The 18020-nt window shown below is 39.3% G+C and overlaps 1 protein-coding gene and 1 pseudogene across 1 annotated transcript in view; both read left to right on the plus strand.

Annotated features, from left to right (window-relative positions):
• Nucleotides 1–14253, plus strand: LOC127628565 (caspase-9-like; annotated as a pseudogene).
• The window catches only part of LOC127629102 (rho GTPase-activating protein 4-like), an 18785-nt gene continuing 13985 nt past the window's right edge, over nucleotides 13221–18020 (plus strand). The window contains exons 1-6 of the mRNA XM_052106165.1: nucleotides 13221–13405; nucleotides 15406–15495; nucleotides 15930–16101; nucleotides 16559–16721; nucleotides 17716–17778; nucleotides 17877–18005. Coding sequence (XP_051962125.1) covers nucleotides 15429–15495; nucleotides 15930–16101; nucleotides 16559–16721; nucleotides 17716–17778; nucleotides 17877–18005 — 594 coding nt within the window. The 5' untranslated portion in view covers nucleotides 13221–13405; nucleotides 15406–15428. The remainder of the gene's footprint in view (nucleotides 13406–15405; nucleotides 15496–15929; nucleotides 16102–16558; nucleotides 16722–17715; nucleotides 17779–17876; nucleotides 18006–18020) is intronic.

An 18020-nucleotide genomic window follows, 5' to 3' on the forward strand; every position in this document is an offset into this window, starting at 1 on the left:
ATGATACACATAGAGGATGCCATCAGTGGCAAGGGTCTCGAAGACAACGGACAGAGTTTGTGGTTGCAGTGGCATACAGCTAACAGCATCACTCTGCAACATGTCACATTGTTTGATCATTATTACTACAGCTGTGATCATGTTCTCTCACTGCCACAGTATGCTTGATGAATCAGCATGTGGTTATGAATTTTTCTGCCGTTCAACTGTCAGCCACAGCAAAACTTCCCCAAAATATCTTAACAGAATAAACTGTAGGACACCATATATTAGTTTAGATTTGCAATACAAAGGAGCATGCAGGGCTCAACCACACTTGCCCAGATTCACTATGAAAGAATGTCAGCCAGTTAAAGGAATTGTCTCTTGAATTGACACTAAATTTTACTCTTGGTTTTCTGTGATGTATAAAATATTATTGTTGCAAATTCTGGTAATTTAAATCTGTCACCAAGATACTAATATCTATTATAATGTTTTGTCAAAATTGCAAGAATAACTTGTGATAAAAGGGTCAGTGATCAATTTTTGTTTTGCAGCTCTATTAAATTACTCACAAATACATATATGCAATTCACACAAAACCGTTGCTTTAATACACCTCTTCGGATTCACATGCATTCAGTTATTTTGTAAAATTTTCTGGGACGTAAAGCCAAAAATGTCATGTAGTGTAACCATCCAGAGAAATAAATAAATAAAAAATCTAAGTCTCATTAAAAGCTAAAATTCTTGAAAAGAAATGTTGGCATGCAGCTTAATTTTTTATAAATATTTATTTAAGAATAAAAAATAAAAAAGCAGTGCAACAATTGTGTTTGTATAATTATTAATGTTTGATATTTTAACATTTTTATAAAAAAAAGTTCATGTGTTTTAACCCTGAGAAAACCTTTAGATATTCTTGGACTCAAAAATTAATTATACTTGTAAAACACATTTTAAAACTTGAAAATATTTTTTTTGTTTTTTTTATTATTATTTATATTATTAATGGTCATGTTGTGTGACTGTCATGTATGCAAAGAAACTTTAATACCTTTTACTTGATTTTGTAAAGTAATTTTAAAGTCGTTATATAATTGTATTTATTTTTTATTTTATAGATTTTTTTGGTAGAAAATGCTATAGGCCTAAATGGTTTTCAAAAATGTATGAATCCAAGATTACATTTCCACAAAAAGATTTGTTATTTTTATCACCTCTGTAAGGAAATACAGTTAGACCCATTAAAGAGACCAGTATAAACAAAGATGACCAGGAGTCAAAGTTGAATTTTCAATTAAGAGAGAGAGTTTACCGAAGGCAAAGTTCTCCACATTTCCAAAGGCAAAAGACAGAAACCGAAAACAAGTTGAGGATCTAACCTTGAACTAAAATAGATTACCGAAACAACAGTAATTATAGCCATATGCAAATGAATTGACATAATCTTCACAAATCGCAGGGTTCTGATAGGTGAATAGTACAGATTATTCTAGAAATCTTACAAACATTGTGTTCTGTTTATATACGTGAATACAATCATTTAAAAGATTATATTTCTTTAAAACCTCTCCGGGAACCAGCACCTTATCGTGGTGGAGAGGTTTGTGTGCCCTTATGATCCTGAGGGTTGTGTTGTCTGGAGCCATGTGCTCCTGGTAGGGTCTCCCAAGGCAAAGTGGTCTCAGGTGAGGGGCCAGACTAAGAATGGTTCACAATGACTCATGAATAAAACGGCAAGAGGAGGAGTTACCCTGCCCGGAGGAAGCCCGGAGCCCCCGTCTGGAGCCAGGCCCAGATGGAGGGCTCGTCGGCGAGCGCCTGGTGGCCGGGCTTGTCACGGAGCCCGGCCGGGCACAGCCCGAAGAAGCGACGTGGAACCCCCCTCTACATCCCTTGGGCCCACCACCCATTGGAGGAACCGCAGGAGTCGGGTGCGCTGCCATATGGGCGGCAGTGAAGGCCGTGGGCCTCGACGGACCAGACCCGGGCAGCAAAGGCTTGCTCTGGGGACGTGGAATGTCACCTCACTGGGGGGGGAAGGAGCCGGAACTAGTGAGGGAGGTGGAGCGTTACCAGTTGGATCTGGTGGGGCTTACATCGACGCACAGTTTTGGCTCTGGATCCGTACTCCTGGATAGGGGATGGACTCTATTCTTCTCTGGAGTTTCCCAGGGTGTGAGGCGACGGGCGGTGTGGGGATACTCACGAGTCCCCGGCTGAGCGCCACTACGTTGGAGTTTACCCCGGTGGACGAGAGGGTCGCCTCCCTATGCCTACGGGTTGTGGGGGGGAAAACTCTGACTGTTGTCTGTGCATATGCACCGAACAGCAGTTCAGAGTATTCGGCCTTCTTGGAGACCCTGAATGGAGTCCTGAATAGGGCCCCGTTGGGGACTCCATAGTGATGCTGGGTGACTTCAACGCACACGTGGGAAATGACAGGGACACCTGGAAAGGCGTGATTGGGAGGAACGGCCTCCCTGATCTGAACTCAAGTGGATGTTTGTTATTAGACTTCTGTGCTAGTCATGGATTATCTATAACAAACACCATGTTCGAACATAAGGATGCTCATAAGTGTACGTGGTACCAGAGCACCCTAGGCCGAAGGTCGATGATCGATTTTGTAATCGTGTCATCGGATCTGAGGCCATATGTTTTGGACACTTGGGTAAAGAGAGGGGCAGAGCTGTCAACCGATCACCATCTGGTGGTGAGCTGGGTCAGGGGGTGGGGAAAGACTCTGGACAGACCTGGGAAGCCCAAGCGAGTAGTGCGGGTGAACTGGGAACGTTTGGAAGAGGTCCCTGTCCGCGAGATCTTCAACTCACACCTCCGGCGGAGTTTTTCAGGCATCCCTGCGGAGGTTGGGGACATTGAACCGGAGTGGGCGATGTTCAAAGCTTCCATTGCCGAAGCCGCGGTGGAGAGCTGCGGCCTCAAGGTTTTAGGTGCCGCAAGGGGTGGTAACCCTCGAACACCGTGGTGGACACTGGTGGTCAGGGAAGCCGTCCGACTGAAGAAAGAGGCCTTCCGGGATTTGTTGTCCCGGAGGTCTCCGGAGGCAGTTGCAAGGTACCGACAGGCCCAAAGGGCTGCGGCCTTGGCCGTGAGGGAGGCAAAGCAGTGGGTGTGGGAAAAGTTCGGAGAAGCCATGGAGAAGGACTTTCGGTCCGCACCAAAGTGCTTCTGGAAAACCGTCCGCCACCTTAGGAGGGGGAAACGGGGAACCATTCAAGCTGTATACAGCAAAGATGGGACGCTGTTGACCTCAACTGAGGAGGTTATTGGGCGGTGGAAGGAACACTTTGACACTTTGACTCCTAAATCCAAACACGCCCTCTATGGTAGAGGCAGAGCCGGAGGATGATGGGGGATCAGATTCTATTTCCCTGGGGGAGGTCACTGAGGTAGTCAAACAACTCCGCAGTGGCAAAGCCCCGGGGATTGATGAGATCCGACCAGAAATGCTGAAAGCTTTGGATGTGGAGGGGGTGTCATGGATGACACGCCTCTTCAACATTGCGTGGAAATCTGGGACAGTGCCTAAGGAGTGGCAGAACGGGGTGGTGGTTCCCCTCTTCAAAAAGGGGGATCAGAGAGTGTGTGCCAACTACAGGGGTATCACACTTCTCAGCCTCCCTGGTAAAGTTTACTCCAAGGTGCTGGAGAGGAGGGTTCGGCCGATTGTCGAACCTCGGATTGAAGAGGAACAATGCGGTTTTCGTCCTGGCCGTGGAGCAGACGGACCAGATCTTTACTCTTGCAAGGATCCTGGAGGGGGCCTGGGAGTATGCCCATCCGGTCTACATGTGTTTTGTGGATCTGGAGAAGGCGTATGACCGGGTCCCCGGAGAGACTGTGGGAGGTGCTGCGGGAGTACGGGGTGGGGGGTCCCTTCTTAGGGCGATCCAATCCCTGTACGTCCAAAGCGAGAGCTGTGTCCGGGTCCTCGGCACGAAGTCGAGTTCATTCCATGTGGGGTTGGTCTCCGCCAAGGCTGCGCTTTGTCACCAATCCTGTTTGTGATATTCATGGACAGGATATCGAGGCGTAGTCGGGGTGGGGAAGGCGTGCGGTTCGGTGGGCTGGGGATCTCATAGCTGCTTTTTGCAGATGATGTTGTCTTCATGTCATCATCGGTCCGTGACCTTCAGCTCTCACTGGATCGCTTGGCAGTCGAGTGTGAAGCAGCTGGGATGAGGATTAGCACCTCTAAATCTGAGGCCATGGTTCTCAGCAGGAAACCGATGGAGTGCGTACTCCAGGTAGGGAATGAAGTTTTGCCCCAAGTGAAGGAGTTCAAGTACCTCGGGGTCTTGTTCTCGAGTGAGGGGACAATGGAGCGGGAGGTTGGCCGGAGAATCGGGGCAGCGGGGGCGGTATTGCACTCGCTCTATCGCACCGTTGTCACGAAAAGAGAGCTGAGCCGAAAGGCAAAGCTCTCGATCTACCGGTCAATTTTTGTTCCTACCCTCACCTATGGTCATGAAGGTTGGGTCATGACCGAAAGAACTAGGTCGCGAGTACAAGCGGCCGAAATGGGCTTCCTCAGAAGGGTGGCGGGCTTCTCCCTTAGAGATAGGGTGAGGAGCTCAGTCATCCGTGAGGAGCTCGGAGTAGAGCCGCTGCTCCTTTGCGTTGAAAGGAGTCAGTTGAGGTGGTTTGGGCATCTGGTAAGGATGTCCCCTGGCCGCCTCCCTAGGGAGGTGTTTCAGGCACGTCCAGCTGGGAGGAGGCCTCGGGGAAGACCCAGGACTAGGTGGAGAGATTACATCTCCACACTGGCCTGGGAACGCCTCGGGGTCCCCCAGTCAGAGTTGGTTAATGTGGCTCGGGATAGGGAAGTTTGGGGCCCCCTGCTGGAGCAGCTGCCCCCGCGACCCGACTTCGGATAAGCGGTTGAAGATGGATGGATGGATGGATTTCTTTAAAACAATAAGACAAGTTGGTCTGCAGATTCAGGTTTGAGGTGAGTCTTCTCTTTAGATACACTGGCATCTAGTTCCATTGACTTAGTCACATGATTCTCAAACCTATAAACAGTCCCTGCAATGACCTCATTAGACAGAACACAACATATCTTTCAAGGTTGAGTCAGGCCTCACTGGGACACAGGCCTTATCCAGCTGGAACAAACATGACAATAGAACAATATATCCAAATGAAACAGAGCCAATTTAGGCAGAAATATACTTTGTATGTCTATTTTATATGAACTGTTAATTTTTCTTTTTTTTTATTCGATCTTGTAATTCAACATAGAGGCGTCAGTCACATGTAAGTCACTTTCATGTAAAACAGGACTGTATATTTGTAAAATTTTAATTCATATGTGTGTTTGTATGTATTTAAGATGGAAACAAATTCTATGTATTGTCCAAATAAATACTTATTTGGTTGCAAAGCCTGAAAAATCTCTGGTCTTAGAATAGAATTTTATATTTTGCAGCTTCTAAAACACAAAGGAAAAGACAACCCAGACAGAGATGTGACAGTATAAAGGGAAGTGCTTCAAAGTTTTTCTATTTTATGTGAAAACATCAAGATGCTAACTGGCAAAGATCCATCACCCTAATGCAAATGGAATCATAATTTTCATCCTAAGCAAATGACAGTACTCTAGCTGGAGGGGATGTCCCAGTGGAGTAACATGTAATATTAACCCTTAAATGCATGGCTGTTTTGACATATCTTGGGTCTTTAGCGACCCGGCACGTATATCTGTCATAAATGGATCTACAAAAATGCCCAGATTGTGTAAAAAGCATTTTAAAGACAATTAAAATAAATAAATAAAAAAGAATAGAACACATTCTGGTGTATTTTGATATTTTATTTTTCAAATGTCCAAGAGATGATGCAGCAAATCTAAAACAGGATTCATTAATCCACACTGAAATTTTATGAGGTTCAACTGGCTGTCAAACCCATATTGAGCTACATATAAGACATAAACTACTGTAAATATATGAATTTTCACAGGCACTTTTTGAGGCTAAAAAGACGCACAACCAATATAATTTCAGTATTACACCCAAAAGACAGTAGTCGTATTATACTGTTCATGTGTTACACTTGCTAGAGTTTACTTCCATGTCGTTTGTTCATCAAAAAGCAATGTCAAATGTAAATCAAGTCAATTACTGAAGCAATAGTGCAACCTTGAGTTACAAATGTAAAAAAAAAAAATATTTTCAATTTTGGCATTTTTTGATTTTTAGATGATTCATTAAAGAAAGGTTGAGGAACACTAAGTATGCATTAAAGGGTTAAAGGGATTGTTCACCCAAAAATTACCCAATAACTGAAGTACTAGCAGGTAAAAATACAAGTCTACCATCATTGTGTCCTTGCAAAATTACCTAAAAGGATTATTCACCCAAGAATAAAACAAATTTAAAATCCGAATGTCATTCTATCTTCCATGGAACATGAGAAATTTTAAAGAATGTTCACGATATATTATATCCATATAATAAAAGTGCATGCCGATTTATGCTGTCAGTCACTAACATTTAGCCTAACATCTCCTTTTGTGTTGCATGGAAGACAGAAAGTTGTATGGGTTTGGAAAAACAAGGTGAATAAATGATGAAAGAATTGTACAATTCTATCCCTTTAAGTAGACCTACATTTTGTAAGCACACAATAGTGATAGAGCTGTATTGTTACTCCGTAGCACTCCAGTTCTTGGGTCAGCACTACTTTGAACTGAACTTTAAAACCGTTTTTGTTTTCACAAATTTTGCATATTATTCTATTTGTACAGTCATATAAGGTGGATGCCAGTCCATGCGGGATGTGTTTGATTATCAACGATGTCGATTTTGACCCAGCCTCAGCCCTAAAAGATAGAAGGGGGTCAAACATTGACTGTGACAAGATGAAGAGAAGATTCAAAGCTCTGTGAAAAGGAACTTGAAATGCAAAGTAAGCACTGTATTTCCGCTTATTCTCAGCTGTGTTAGATAAATAACCTTTGGATAATTATTACTGTATTTTAATACAATTAAAGTAATGAATATTAAGAAAGGACTACATTTTTGCTCCCCTCTGTAGCACATAATTCATGAGATGTCATATTTAGCAAAAATGGATCATTCTACATATGACTGCTGAAGTCAATATGACAGTCTCATATTGAGACGCATGTTTCTAACAGACTAATCCTGCCATTTGTGCATTTGCAGATGAGAAGGACACAGGCTTTGAGGTTTCTCCAGATGAGGTGCAGCCCTCTTTGTGTGGGATAGATTACCAGACGGATGCTATTCCCATGTCTTCCAGCAGTGACTCTCTCAGCACATCCGATGAACTTGATGCTCGGGCCACTTTGCCTACACCCAGCTACATCCTTGTTTCCTTCCTGTTTTTGTCATGGAATATAAAATTGCAGGTTTTGTGCTTAAAAATGATGTGTGTAATTATTTTGACATTAAAATCCTTCCTCTTATCCAGATTGAAATGCAGAAAGAGCTGTAAGTAACCCACTCGTAGGTTGATTTCCCCGAAAAATGTAAACACTGACCCCTTTACACTTGGTATTAAGATGCATTTCGGGTGATCCGAACACATGTGGTCAGCGCTACACACAGACATAAACAGGGTCTAACCACACCGCATTTCAGTTGTAAAGGCTAATCCATCCTGATGCATCTCGGACAGCAGTGAAGCTCCACCCTTCACCTGTCAATCAAATGCTGCTCTTAAACAAGAGCACTTCTCAAAGGAAGTAACCAACCGATTGGAGAATTTAAAAAAGTGGATACATAAACAAGCACGAGAGCTTCACAGATCTTCTCCAGTGTGTCTTCAACATCCAGACACACAGATGAGAAGCACACACATCTAAATCTCAGGTAATCCACTAAAATAACGAATAATTCTGCTATAAATGTTGTGTTTGTTTTTTCATGCTTTCTTTGTCTTTTCTGACTTTGTTGTGCTGCAGTAATGTCATGAAGTAACACACTGACATAGTGATTGATGTATGTCATCATGAGTCCCTTCCAAATCCAATCACAAGTGGTCACAGAAGATGCATTTAAGCGACCAGGTATAAACAGTGTTGTGTCTCATCTGACCACATGTGATCAGATCACCCGAAATGCATCTAAATATCAGCTGTAAGCAGGGTCACTGTGGCACTATCTCAACATTGCTTTGTTTGGTTAAGCATCCTGACCAGCCGAAATAGCAACACAGACTCAACCAATGGAGCAGGACTATATGTTTTGACTGACAAGTAGCAGACAATGGAGTACACTCTTCACCTTTAAACATGTTGGTTGATTAAATATTTTTATGACTATTTTAATTTTACATGCACAGATCAAACATTAATGTGGGCTACAGACTCCTTTTAGATAATGCAAGATACATCTTTGATTTGAGGAACTCTGATTGTAGAATAGTTCCAAACACTACAATTGCAAAGGGATGATCTCCTTGCTAAAACGTTTGCAGGCTACGTCTCATGGAGGGACACGCAGACTGGATCCTGGTATGTGGAGAATCTTGATTGTGTGCTTGAGCAGAATGCTGCCACTGATGATCTGGTGACCATGCTGACGATGGTAAGTCTTAAGATGTGTTAAGACTCTTGTGAATAGGGGCTGTTTCAAATAGTGCCAAGCAATAAAGATATCCTCAAACGGAAAATATAACAGAATGTGCAACAATACAACCTCAGCAACCTCACCCAAAAATTATAATCCTCTCATAATTTACTCTGTTATGATTCAGACGAGGGCAGACGAGGAGTGAGCATCTAAATGTATGTTATGGTTGTCCTCGATGTTTCTCCTGCCCATGCTCTCCGTGGATGTTTTTCATGTTTATATTTTGTTATTCTGTTATTATGTTTGTTCCCTGTATTGTTTAGTTATTTTTATTTATCCTGTTCACCGATTGTTTCCTCATTAAAAGAAATGCATTTAGATCCTCACTCCTCGTCTGCCCTTGTCTGAATCATAACAACTCACACTTATGTCATATCAAACTCATAAGACTTTCTTTCTTCCACCAAACACAAAGTTGCATTATACTCCTGTGGTTTAATCTACTTCTGAACCGATCCAGTCAGTTTTGTGTGAGAACAGACCAAAATATAACTCCTTTTTCCACAAAAAATCTCCTTAGCGATCATGATCATAAGCTCAATTACACTTCCTAGCACCTTCTAGCACTCTGTGCATGCGTCAAGCACTAGGAAGTGTAATCGAGCTTGAAATCATTGTTGTGCGTAGAGACTACAATGGTAAGATGTACAGTGAAGATATATTTATATACTGTATTATGCAAAAGTCTTAATAAAAGAAGCATTTGTCTTAAGATGGTTATTTATATCTTCAGCTTTAGTGAGTCAATAGATAATATAAATGTTAGACTCCCAAACATTACTTTTGCAAATAGAAAAGTTTAGAATAGAAGAACAGGGAGCCCTGCAACAGATGGCATGGCCCCCACAAAGCCCCCCACTGAACATCGTGTCAGTCTGAGATTACATGAAGAGACAGAAGCAAATGAGACAGCCCAAATAGATAGAATAACTGTGGCGAAATGTCCAAGAAGCTTGGAACATCCTATCTGCCAACAACCAAGAAAAACTGTGTCCAGGTGCACCTAGGAGAATTTAAAGGCAAAGGTGGTCACACCGAATATTGATTTAGATTTTTTTTATGTTTACTGAACTTTGTATGACATTAAGTGATAAATGAAAACTATGACATCCTCACTATGCAACATTTTTCTCAAGTGCCTAAAACTTTTGCACAGTACTGTATATTTAGTAAATAGTTATTTTTTGGTCTGTTCTCACCGAAAACCAACTGGATCACTTCGGAAGACATGGATTAAACCACTGGAGTTTTATGGATTACTTTTATGCTTCCTTTATGTTCTTTTTGGACCTTGAAAATGTGGTCACCGTTTACTTGCATTGTTTGGACAAACAAACAGACATCATATAATTTGTGGCAGGGCGGAGGGCGGGGCCGGGTCGTGATCCTACACACCCGGTCCCGTATTAGGCTAATTAAGCCTCTGTGAGGGATAAAGGTCGACTGCAGAGGATCGTGCGGGAGAGAGAGATAGTTTACGGACATGTCCGTCATGTGTGTGTCTTCTGTTTTAGTTTATTATTAAAATATTATTTATGTTGGAAATCCGGTTCTCACCTCCTCCTTTCCATTGATCCCTTTACATTATTTTTTAATGAACTATTCCTTTAATACACAATACACTCACAGAATAATATGCACATAACAAACAATATCCACATTATACAAAATATGCATAAGCATGTTATTGTTTTCTGAAACGGTAATTAAAAATGCCAAAAAAAAAAAATTAGAGAACATTTGCCATAAAATAAAAATGAAAATCTTTACAAATATCTGTTTTTTATAGGTAAGTGGTGCAGTCTCCCAAATTTCTGCCATAGGCTTGTATAAACAAGCTTCCTATGAAAACGTCTCTGCTTTCAGACGTCACGATCACTGGACGATCTGTAGTATGTCTCTGTGCTGCAAAAGGAACACTGCCACATGCTTCCTGCTGCATGATGAAAAACAAATATTTGTTTGTTTGTTTTTTTCCCTTTTTCTCCCAATTTGCCTTAAAAGCACAATCCCAATGTGCTTTTAAGTCCTCGTGGTCGCGTAGTGACTCACCTCAATCCGGGTGGCAATGGACGAATCCCAGCTGCCTCCGCGTCTGAGACTATCAACCCGTGCATCTTATCACTTGGCTTGTAGAGCACGTTGCCACAGAGACATAGCGCATGTAGAAGCTTCACACATCCACCGCGGCATCCACACCCAACTCGCCATGTGCCCCATGAGAACGAACTCCAGGGATGGTCTCCAGCATCTTTACCACTGAGCTTCAACAATATCTTTTTTTTTTTCTTTTTTTTTTAATACAAGCAATCAGAAGTTTGATTTTACAGATGAAAGCACATCTGACTTTTAATACCCTTGTGGTTCAATTGTGGTGTTGGAAAAAGCAGTTGGATGTCACACCATCTTCTCATGAAATTTCAGCTGGCACACTGTTAGCAAGTGAACACTATTCGTTATGTAATATTCATTTGATTAATATAGTCTTTTTTATGGTTTGATCTTTATTTATAGCTTTCATATACCTGTATTTATTTTATTTTTTTAAAGATGAGGCTTGGTCTCCAATGAATGTGTTGCAGAAATGAGACTTAATGCAGTGGGGAGAAGTACTTCTTGAGCTGAGCACATTTAGATCTATCATGGAAAATATCTGAGATGCTCAGGAGAGGAAGGAAATAGATGCTCACACTAGCACCAAGGAAACAGTGATAAGAGTAAGGGCTCCACTGTATTATTGTGAATAAATGTTGTATACTCTGTTATAGCTTGTGTTATAAACACACCACTGAATTGGGTGTAGGTAAATAGACTGACAGTATGTTTCTTGATTTTATGCTACCTTTTGTACTTCATATGATTTTGGGTAGATTCAATATATAATAAGATATATTTTCAAATTTGTTATAAAACAATGCACTTTTTTATTGGTATGAGTAAACGTAATTATTATTTCCTGTACCACCTTTAAATATGATATTTGATTCTGATCTCTGCAAGCATCTGCTCCCTTTCTCACTTTATGTGTGAGGAAAGTTAAAGGTCATAAATAAAGTGTCATGAAAGCTATCAGATTAGAAGTAGTTGAATCAAAGCTTTTTCCACCATTTATGTTTTTCTTACTGACCACAGTTGCTACTTTCGCACTTTGTGGGCAGATTTTCTGTGAAGTCACTCACTGCTATGATGATGGATTGCAAACACTGTTTGGACACATATTCTTTCTGATATCTAAACAAGAGCTGATAAAAAGAATGTTACAAATGTAATAAATCTTAAGAATAATAAAAAAGTAATGGAATGTCCTATGTACACATACACATATTTTGCTCATAATTATCTTACTACCTTTGTCTGTTGATGGACTGCAGTCTTGAAATGGAGTAAACAGACTATTAATTAATTGACAACAAAAGCCTTCATCAGTCAATTAACAAGGACAATTGCATATATGTGAACTTCTGCAGTTAATCCTGGATGGACTTCAAAGACATTAGTCATTAATCTTACAGTTCAAACAAAATTGATGTTTAAACACTGACCCTTAACACTTACTTAATTTAATAAGTTTAAACCATGAGTTTAACTATACATAATAATATTTACATTATATTCATGATGTTAGCCAGAGGGGAACTGGCCCCCACAGTGAGTCTGGTTTCTCCCAAGGCTATTTTTCTCCATTAATCTACATCTTATGGAGTTTTGTGTTCCTTGCCACAGTCGCCTTTTGCTTGCTCACTGGGTTTCTTAATACAGTTATGATTGAATTACTTATTTTTAAACAATTCACAATCGTATTTTATCAAACTACACAATGATGAATCTAAGACATTATAGACGTTACAGTTTTATCGTCTGTTAATGCTGATCTTCTGTAAAGCTGCTTTGAAACGATGTGTGTTGTGAAAGGTGATATACAATAAAAATGACGTGAAATATTGAAGATTAATCATTTACATGGTTTTCATTCCAAAATGAAAATTGTCATCATTACTCACCTTCATATTGTTCCAAAGCCAAATAACATAATTTATTTACTTTTCTATAAAATTAAGTGTATGAAAGAAAGTCACATGAGTAGGGAGAGTTCATTATAATATTCATGAATGGCTGGAAAACAATCATGGAAAAGTCATGACATTTTTAAATATGATGGCAAGTATAACACTTTTGAGAAAGGTGAAAACACATGGTGTGTGTGTGTGTGTGTGTGTGTGTGTGTGTGTGTGTGTGTGTGTGTGTGTGTGTGCGCGGGTGGGTGTGGGCAGGTTTAAGTGGTTTATGAGGACTTTTTTTTAGGTTACAAACTAGTAATTACAAGGGTATTATGCTATAAGTGAATGAGAGAAAGTGTGTGTGTGTGTGTGTGAGAGAGAGAGAGATGTGTGTGTGTGTGTGTGTGTGTGTGTGTGTGTGTGTGTGTGTGTGTGTGTGTGTGTGTGTGTGTGTGTGTGTGTGTGTGTGTGTGTGTGTAAGAAAGTGAGAAGGTCATAGTCAGAGGGGGAGGAGGGGCCAGTAAGGTGAAGTTTTTCTCATCACTCAGTAGTGTACACTCACTTTCAGCACACAGTGACTTGAGAGAGAGAGAGAGAGAGAGAGAGAGAGAGAGGAAGGAGAACGGTCTTCTCTTTCTCTGTATCTAACAGTGTTTGTTTAAGTGTGTGTAGGGACAGAACGTCACTCAGTTCTTTGAATTGGAAAAGTGGTAAAATTTCATTGAAGAAGGAAAGACACATTTTTAAGGGGATATATCGAGAAGGCCAGCGTAAGCACCAGCCAGAATTAGATAGGTAAGTCTTATGTTTCGTCAGCTATATTGCAAAAAATTAAATCATTATGATGGACAGATGCAATGAAACAGCACTACTTGTTTTCTGTACGATTTGATTTTTGAAGATTTATTTTTTTAGTTTTTACCCTGCATGTCTCGTTTGTAAAATGTACATTCATTCTGCTTGCCTGTATTTAACAAATGAATGATTCATTTGAAGAATAAATTAGTAACAGCATTTTTAGCCTTGTACATAACTGCTAGAAACTGTCAACCGGCAAAGGATTTTGGAGATGTCAGTGGCTGGAAACTATGCATGTACAACTATGTATTTCAATATATGCATGATTTGGAGAATGTTATTTTGGTGAACAATGTTTGGTGAATGCTACTTTCAAGAGAGCTAAATGGGGAAGTTGTTTCTGTGAAGAGTGATGGAAGGAAAGAGAGAGAGAGGAGTGGCCTATTGTAATGACTAATGGTGAAAGTGTATTGCTGGTGTCTGATTTGCTCTCTGCTCTTAACACAGGAAATTTGCTGCCTTCCCTTTTTTGACACCCGAGTCTAGAGCTTCAGTTTCTTTAATAAAAAAGAACAGTACACTGTGCACACTACAGTAGGTAATGGCAGAAGTTGATGATTGCTGTCACTTGTTGCATGAGGATGCTGTAATGTACAGTGGAGATCCCAAATGACTCTGCAATGTGAATGAACATTTTGTTCTGTTGCTGGTCATTTTCACTCATTTTAGATTTTAACACAAATGTTCAGCCTCCACAGATGTGATTTGAACATGCCTATTTAAATGCTTTCACTTTTCACTCAAGCTCATGTCTCTTACATGTTTGTAATGTAGGGTCAATCTGACCGAGTAAAAGCTTTGCTGTAGTTTCTAAAACAGAAAATGTAATGTCGAAATTATTATGGAGCCTCCAGTTTATTGTTTTCTACTTATTTTAAATCAGAATAAATGAATGACCTGGCTTGGATTAAAAAATAAAATAAAAATGTATGTTGCATGTTATATAGCTAATGAATATCCCTGAAATGAAAAAAAAAATATTTTGAGGCAAAATACTTATTTATCATTTTCAATCATTTTTCAATAATGGTCCAATAAGTGAAAGAATAGTATTTGGGATTAAAAAAAAAGGACCCCATAAAACACATTGTTTTTCTTAAGTGGATGGATTAGATTTGTTATGAAAATGTTCAAAGTGGGCTCACATTGACTCATCCAATCACAATAGAGATTAGTTCATTTATAGAATACATGTTTGAAATTAACTGGAAATGGTCGACTTTTTTTCTGAAGTAGTTATTTTGAGTAAGCATCATGCTCTCTCAAAAATATTTGCATTAGTTGACAAATTTTGCCCTATAACAATTGCCCCTATATCCGTTATCATTTAAACCCCCTAGGTGCCTTTACCCCCAGTGAGGGAGCCTTTTTACCCCAAGTGTGAAGCAAAAGGCTCCCACACCACCTTTTTTTAAAAACTGAATTTTATTAAAAACAACCATCCTTTATTATTTCTTTTCAGACAAATTATGTAGCTCCATCAATAAAAATAAATACATTTTTCCAACCTTTGTGACCAGAATAAAAAGCTAAATTTCCTTTGGGGTGTCTTTAACCCCATTGTACTCGTAATTCTAAGATGTGCTATTATTACCGACAATTAGAACACAGTCAAGATGGGTATTTAACATAGTCCATATGAATTTATGGATTTACAAGTGGACAGCTCAAGAAAAGTTTCATATTAGAAAGCCAAAGTAATTTGCATATGAATTTGAATTTGTGCTTGACCTCAATCGATCAAAGGCCCAAAGCAATGTAATGAAAATGCAGATCATTTCTTTCTACATATTCTTAAATTCTAATGGCTGTTCCACAGAATTGACAGCTCCAAAATTAAAATTTAAAATTTGAAATGAAAATGTTGTGAATAGCTAAGCTTTTTGTTTAAGTGAACACTTTTATGTGTACTTCTATATGGCATCTGTTCTTTGCAGATTTTCAACCAGTTGGAGCTACAATGACTTCCCACGTCAAACTGTGGAGGGACAGAGTGGGAACGGCAGACTATGACATACAAATCAAAGGTAACAGTCGTCCAAGTGATGAATACTCTAATTTAGAAGCTTTCTGAGGAATGGAAAGTGGAACCCAGTCTTGGCTACTTCCTAAAGAAATGAAATCTGCTGATCTGCTGTAATTCGATTTTGCATGCTTACACTGGAAGTTCTAGACAGATTTCAGAAAGAAAAACATTACCAAAATCAAATTCTTCTTCGCCTTAACATAGTATACCATAACTTTATAATTATATTGGCTTCAATTTATTGTCCATAGCCCAATATCTATCTGTCTGTCTGTCTGTCGGTCTGTGTATAACCTTCATTTTCAAGTTTATTTTTTTTACTTTCAAGCAAGTCTTTGTCAAGTCAATATACAAAGTTTGTCATTATAAACTTAAAATTTTCTTGTTACAATTTTAGTAATCAAAGAAATGTAATCTCTTTCTCTCTTTCATTAGAGGTGCGGTTGCAGTTGTCTGAACAGTTGAGGATATTTGATGGTCAGATGGAGCAAAAGAGTCAAGTGTTGCAGGATCTGATTGATTACTTGCGCAGACGAGGCGAGATCGAGGGGGAGTACGCACGCTCACTGGACAAACTCTCTGAGAGATTCTCCTCTAGAACCAGGAAGTGAGGACGTCTAAAGAAGCACTTTTAATGCACTAAGGACTATTTTTGATCTTGAGCTATTATTTTGATGTAATAAATTAATTTTGTATTTACAGTGGCCTTAAAAAGTATTCGAACACTCACAGTATGCTAAGCTTAAAAATGTGTGCATGCCATTGCATTAGATAACAAAACATGAATCCAAGAAGAGAAAAATAGCAAAAGATAACTTTTCAAGCAACACATTTAACAAAACAAATTTTAAGTTATAAAACAAGTGATTTTGCTCATGTTAAAAAATGAAGACAGTATATGGACACTTGCTGGTTGTCAAACTTAGCGGACCTTAGTCAATATGAAGAACTATACCTGTGGTAACTAGAATACTCTTAAACATACTCTGGCTGCCTATGGCTTTCTAGAGACTTACAAGCTGATATATCTATTCTATTTTTCTCTATTCCTATTACTTTCTCAGGAAGGAGCCTAGCCATCAGTCAGTGTTTAACTGCTGGCAGGTGTTATTGACACAGACGCGTCAGGAGAGCCGAGACCACAGCATGCTGAGTGACAGCTACAGCAACACTCTGCCTCAGCAGCTTTCACATTGCTTGGAGCATGCCCAACACCTGGCCAAACGGGTACACACAGTTGTTGTTTTATATAAAGCAAATTAGAAATATAATTTAAACCCTTACCCTAACCATAAAATAAACTTTTATTATTATTATTATTTAATTATTTATTAATTGACCCCTTTTAATTTGGTAAGTCAAAGTACATTCCTGAATGTACCTGAAGGAACACTGTAAAAAAAAAATTCCGTTGTTTTTACATAAAAAAAAGGAAAAGAAAACTGGCAGCTGTGAATGCTTATGTAATTGTTTTAATTATGTAAAAAATACAGTAAAAATGTAAACAACTTTACAGAACAACCTGTACATTTTAAAGTTTAAAACTGTTGTTTTTATGGTATATTTTACTGTGTAGTACCGTCGTTTATATTATTAAATGATACACTTAATATACACTGCCATTCAAATGTTTGGTGGTCACTTGACTGAAATGTATCTTATGATCTTAAAAACCTTTTGATCTGAAGGTGTATGCTTAGATGTTTGAAATTAGTTTTGTTGACAAAAATATAATTGTCCCAACATTTAAATGTATTTAATTACAAAACTGTAATTTTATTTAAACAAAAAAAGTTTTTCTAAATGGATGACTTGGACCAAATAATAAAGAAAAGCAGTCAGTAAGTGCCCAGCATAGATGGGAACTCCTTCAATACTGTTTAAAAAGCATCCCAGGATGAAGTTGGTTGAGAAAATGTCAAGAGTACATATCTGCAAATTCTAGGCAAAGGGTGACTACTCTGAAGATGCTAAAATATAACACAGTTTCATTTAATTCCATCACCACCTCACCCCAACATACACATATTTTCACATCCTTCCACCCACACATTACTACAGCACTTGAATCATGCAGCTTTTTTGCACCGAGACTTGTTTGCACAGAGTGCACAGAAATACAGTCATACATATTTACCAAAACAATAACATCAGGTTTCTCAGTAACAAGGAAATCTATTCCTTCCCTCTTTTGTCTAATCAATATTTATATTTTTTCCAGAGCAGAGACATTTGCACCCAATTACAGGACGGACTTTTGAAGGTCACCACAGAACTTCAGACAGTGAGTTTTAGAATTGTAAAGATTGTTTAGTTGCACTTACGGTTAATTGATTGTAAAATCTCATGGCAACTCTCCTTCTTATGTTTGTTGAAAATCAGACCTTGAAGACGTATTACCAGTACTACACTGAGTTCCTATCTGCAGAAGGCAAACTAAAAGATGCAGCCAAACTTGAGGAAAAACAGAAGCAAAGTGCTTCCAAAAAGATGGAGAGACTAATAGAGAAAGTACACCCCCCTTTT

Source organism: Xyrauchen texanus, chromosome 35 (genome assembly GCF_025860055.1).
Source record: "Xyrauchen texanus isolate HMW12.3.18 chromosome 35, RBS_HiC_50CHRs, whole genome shotgun sequence".
NCBI classification, from domain to species: Eukaryota; Metazoa; Chordata; class Actinopteri; order Cypriniformes; family Catostomidae; genus Xyrauchen; species Xyrauchen texanus.